The sequence below is a fragment of the Wolffia australiana genome, chromosome 11 (genome assembly GCF_029677425.1).
Source record: "Wolffia australiana isolate 7733 chromosome 11, ASM2967742v1".
NCBI lineage: Eukaryota > Viridiplantae > Streptophyta > Magnoliopsida > Alismatales > Araceae > Wolffia > Wolffia australiana.
In genome coordinates this window covers 15,237,401-15,242,915 of record NC_135845.1, presented here as the reverse complement: position 1 = coordinate 15,242,915, position 5,515 = coordinate 15,237,401, and the positions used below count along the sequence as shown (strand labels likewise).

General features: G+C 34.5%; 1 protein-coding gene across 1 annotated transcript; it reads left to right on the top strand.

Annotated features, from left to right (window-relative positions):
- The first annotated feature begins 1,010 nt into the window (after positions 1-1,010).
- LOC144709408 (profilin-2-like) lies at positions 1,011-3,920 on the top strand. Its single transcript, XM_078582956.1, has 3 exons — positions 1,011-1,232; positions 2,627-2,764; positions 3,615-3,920. Exons 1-3 carry the CDS (start codon positions 1,110-1,112, stop codon positions 3,747-3,749), a joined length of 396 nt encoding a protein of 131 aa, XP_078439082.1. The 5' UTR covers positions 1,011-1,109; the 3' UTR covers positions 3,750-3,920.
- The last annotated feature ends 1,595 nt before the right edge of the window (positions 3,921-5,515 follow it).

Below are 5,515 nucleotides of genomic sequence, written 5' to 3'. Positions count from 1 at the left end.
GAAATAAATATGCTATTTAAATTAATGGTCTCTCATACCAGGACTGTGTAAAAACCAGAAAGTTCAACTACTTTGAATATTGTTGCTCGTTAGAAAATTATTTCACATAAAATTACCTTAAAAGTAAGGTTTTTCATAGTATCGAAGTTGACAGATGGTGACAAATCTGTATGTATAAACTAATTACGACAATAACTATTTCATTATGTAGAGGCAAAGGGATAGTTTTTCTAAATACTCACATAAGAGGTAAAATAGTGGTATGGGAAAAAAAAAACGGGTCTATAGGTGAGAAGGAATCGGTATTTTAGAAAATAGTTTTGGAAATATCTCAGAACATGGATTTCCCTAAATAACAATTATAGCGAAATATAGATTTATCAAATTAGACGTAAAATACAATTATAGCGAAACGACAGATATTTGGGTAAAAAGATTGGAATACAAAAATAAATCCTAATTGGCTTTGGAAATATCTCAGCATATGGATTTCCCAAAATAACAGACCCTATAAATAAAGAGATGAAGAGATTTATCAATTAATCACACTGGGAACAAAATATAATTTTAAAAAGATCATATTATTAATAAAAAAACCTCCAAACATATTTTGGAAATATCTCTATGTATGTATTTCCCTAAATAACTGAATTGCCGGAAGCAAATAAATGAGGGGAGAGTTTCATCAATTTACACCCCTCCCCTGGAAATAAAATACAATTTTCGAGAAAATGTTTTCAGAAAATGTTTTCAGAAAATTTTCGAAAAATACCCGAGTATTTGGGCAAAAAAATGTATTACTTTAGAAATAAAATTGAGAACCGGGGAATCTTCCAGATGACTCAGTCAAATTATTTAATGAAAGGGGAGGTAAAATAAAAACTCAGAGAAAATGATGGGTACTCGGGAGAAAAAATCGGAATAAAAAAATATAATATTAGAAAATAATTTTGGAAGGGGTTGCGGAATCCGAACGCTATTTTTTCCTCGTATATATTACAATCTTCCGGACGACTCGGCTAGAGAGAGAAAGAGAGAGAGAAAGAGGGAGGAGGAGAAGGGAAGGAGATCGAAGGTTGAAGACGATCGAAGGTTGAAGACGATCGAAGATGTCGTGGCAGACGTACGTGGACGATCATCTCTTGTGCGAGGTCGATGGCCAGACGCTGACAGCCGCCGCGATCGTCGGCCACGACGGCAGCGTTTGGGCGCAGAGTGCGACCTTCCCCGCGGTATTATAACTTCTCATTACGTGATCGAATGGTGGATTTTGCTTTTGTTTTAATTGTAGATCTTCGCCGGGATTTGAATAAACTGATTTGTTTTTGTTTTGTTTTGTTTTGGTGGAGGATCGTTGATTTTACCTCATCGTGTTTCATTTTTTCTGATGATTTTATCGTCGCGTATTTATTTTGTTTCGAATGGTGGATTTTGCTTTTGTTGTAATGGTAGATCTTCGCCGGGATTTGAAGAAAATGATTTGTTTTTGTTTTGTTCTCTTTTGGCGGAAGATCGTCGATTTTACCTTATCGTGTTTCCTTTTTTCTGATGATTTTATCGTCGCGTATTTATTCTGTTTCTGATTTCCGTTTCCAACTTTTTGAATGACTTTTAACTGTTTCCTTTCATCGATTACGGTGTATCCTCTATGAATATTTGCGGATCATTGTTTTTCTTACGTTGTTTGGCAGTCTTAATGTAAATCTCTTTAGATCAGAGAAGGAATCTATGAATACGGCGGATTTTTTTTCGCCAGTTTCTGATTTATTTTTGATTTATTTTTTTCTCCCGCGGTGGACGATCGTTGATTTTACCTCATCTGGTTTCGTGTTTGTTTTTTTTCTAGCGAATTTACGTCGCGTATTTGATCTTATTTGCTCTTTTTTCCTCGGCGTTCCATCAGAACCCATTTGCCAGCCTCTTGAATGTTTCTTAATTGCCATCACTCTTGAATGATCGTTTATAAAATGTCGCAGATCTTTGTTTTTTTTTACGTTGTTTGAGAATCTTTAAGTAAATCTCTTAGATCAGAGAAAAAACACAGTACGATTGTATATGAAAGTCAGATGACGCTGCAAATGTTTATATTCGCCTACCGTGAGTAAATCTCTTTAGATTATATATTATTAATTCCTTCTTTCCTTTGTGAATACCTTCGTCGAATCCATTCAATGTATAGAAATGGTTACTAGTCTTAAACTTTTCAAGGAATCCCTGATCGGTGGTTTTTGAATCGCTGAATTTCTCAATCTTTTCAACCTTGGTTGCGCTGGAGAAACTCAGAAGATCGAAAAAATATATGATAGAGTATTCAGCAATTCAAAATATAAGATCGGAAACATAGTATTCGTTCTCAATATTCGTGCTCCTATTGTACTCGTTATTTTAGTTTCTTCTTAATCATTGTCTCTCTTGACAAGGATTATGATAAAGACCTTATCTAGATCTCTATTGGGGAATGATCGAGAGAGAGATAGAAGTACCTCAATTTCATCCTGGAGTATTTTTCAGCCTAATTCAGCAATTTCTAAACAAAGAAGACAGAAATAACCCTGACATTGGTTGAGGATCGTATCAGATTACTTATGATTTGTTTGTTTTCTCTGGTTTTTTTCCAATTTTTCAGATCAATCCTGAAGAGGTTGCCGGTATCATGACTGATTTTGCGCAACCGGGTCACCTTGCTCCAACTGGCTTGTTCCTTGGAGGAACAAAATATATGGTGATCCAGGGAGAGCCTGGAGCCGTCATCAGAGGAAAGAAGGTGCGCCTCTCATTTATTTCAATCTTCTGCATTGCGTTAGTAAAATGTAAAGGATAAGAAATTGCTGATAAAATAAAAATGGAATCTTCTTCATTTTCTATAAAGCTCTTGATGTTTTACTTTCAGTTTTGTGTTTATAGATGTAGATGCACATTCTTTAAGATCTTTGTTTTGTGTTTCATCCATTTCTCTCATTTGATTGCAATTCAATTAAGCCAATTGCTTTGATAGCAAAACAAAGAGCACACGCAGAAGAAAATTCATTTTTCGTCCATTTTTTATTTTATTTGGATCCCGAGTTACCAAAATCAATAGAAGTCGAATCATAGTTAAACGAAGGTGACTGATGCAATTTCTTTTCACATTCTCTTCCACAAAAAACCATTCTTTCCTTCGTACTGAATCCCTCTTTTTACATGCCTTACGATGTAACACGCGATTTTTCCACGCATTCTCAGATGAAAAAACCTATTCTTTTCCTCATTTTGTCTTATTTTTCTTATTTTTTATTATACCTCGTCTTAAAGACGCTTTTGTGAGGTTCATCACCGGCTTCAGTTGGTCTTCTGTATTTTCTTAAAAAAAAAAGACGCTGTTGTGGCTTAAAGATGCAATTCTTATTTTTCTGTCTACTTTCTTATTTCTTTTCTTTTCATTGCACTATATCTAATCCCAACATTAAACACGGATGACATGAAAACTAAATGAACCATCTTTTCTCTGAATTGATCCCAAAATAAAACAGAAAAGAGAAAACGAAGGTAAGGGCGCATAATAAAGAAAATGATGGCGAATTCATAGGTTATAAAATTTTACTCAAACCCCATTTGAAATGTCCATGTCGGCGCAGGGATCAGGCGGCGTGTGCGTGAAGAAGACGGTGATGGCGCTGATCATCGGCATCTATCAGGAGCCGATGGCGCCGGGGCAGTGCAACATGGTGGTGGAGAGGCTTGGCGACTACCTCATCGACCAGGGCTTCTAATCTAGAGAGAGAAAGACATGCTCCGGCCGACCCGCCAGGTCAGGGTTTTCTCTCTCTATTTCTTCTTGTTGCTGCTTCATTTCATTTGCTTGAGAAACTCGGTCCCAGTTCTCGCATGGTCTGAATCTTTATCATGTTCTTGATCATGAAATTTTCTCTTTTTTTGTCTTCTTCGGCCGTGTCTTTTGAGGGAATGACAAAGAGATAAATGGGCATGTTTTAGAAATGCAACTATGCTTTTAGAGAGAAAGATTAGAAAAAAAAATGTAGTATTTCTCCAAGTGAGTTTTTTTCTACTCTTATAAGCAAAACTTTCTGCACATTAATCGCATCGAATATATGAAAGCTAGGATGAAGATTAAACTCTTGATACTGACCTCAGTTTCTTTTTCATTTTATTGTGCCCTCTGTCCTTGGATCTTGAGTTTTCTTCCGGTTTTTTATGAAATGGAGATTTATAATTTGATTAGTCTTGAAAAGTGTCCAGATGAGGCTGTCGCTTCCGAAAATCACCATGTAGACCATACTTTCATCTTATATTAAAAATGGAGATTTCAGAGTGAACAGTGGGTTCGCGTCTTGGGAGAATCATCTTTGAATTAGAATTATCTCTTCCCTGAAATAATTTTAAATGTCTAGTCATAATCTTACGAGATATAAAAAGTTACAAGAAAGAAATAAGAACCTGAATTTTATGCCGTATGTTTTGAAAGAAAAAATGAAGTTCTCCATCTTGAGATAATTTATTGGTATTTTTTCATTTGAAAATAAACCTTGTACTAATAAGCTTATTTTTCGTATTTATTAGATTAATATTAATCATATTCTCTTTAATTGATGAAAATGTAGTATTTCTCCAAGATAAAAGATATATGAACCTAAATTTTATGACGTATGTTTTGAAGGATAAAATGAAATTCTCCTCCTTGTGATAATTTATTGGTATGTTTTCATTTGAAAACCAATCTGGTACTAAGAAAATTGTTCATACTTATTAAATTAAATTTAATCAGATTATCTTTAAGTGATGAACAACAACACCACGTAACCCTGGTCGAATAATGTAAACTTTCTAAATTGTATACTCTTTGTGGATGTGATTGCCTTTTTAGAATAGTTTCTGATTCAGGAATTAGCATAGATGCAAATCAATACATACGAAATATATTACTTGATTTTTGGTAACAAAAGGTGTATTCATTAAGATGGGAGTGTAATTTGGAGTTATACCTGTTTCTTTAAGTAAGATTATATAATCCTTATATTTTACTCGCAATGGGGAGGAAAAGCTGAGATTAGCATCTTACTCTTGTTCGTGTTAATACAAAGTCTGGTTAAGAGGAACTGTTTTTCTCCTTGTATTCCACTTCCAATGGCAGATTAAAAGAACAAATAGGAGCCAAAATTGAAACACAAAAGTTTGAGCCCTGGTATTTAAAAGTTCATTTTGTAGTGATTACTAAGTCAAGACCTAGTCACATCACTTAGATGATCATCAATTTAGTGACACACGTTTGAACAACAAAGTACAGTGGGAAACTAAGCATAGGTCTTTTACAATTTAATAGATTCGCTTTGCACCCCGTGTCACATATTTTCCCCTTCCATGGTTTTATCCTTGTGAGATTTGGTATTAATTTTATGTAAATAGAGAAACTTATTCCAATACAAATACGCAGGGAAATGTGAGGAAAGAAGTTTACATAATCTCTAAAATATACCTAACTATGAATTGTGAATACAAGTGAGAAAATTATCTTAACCTG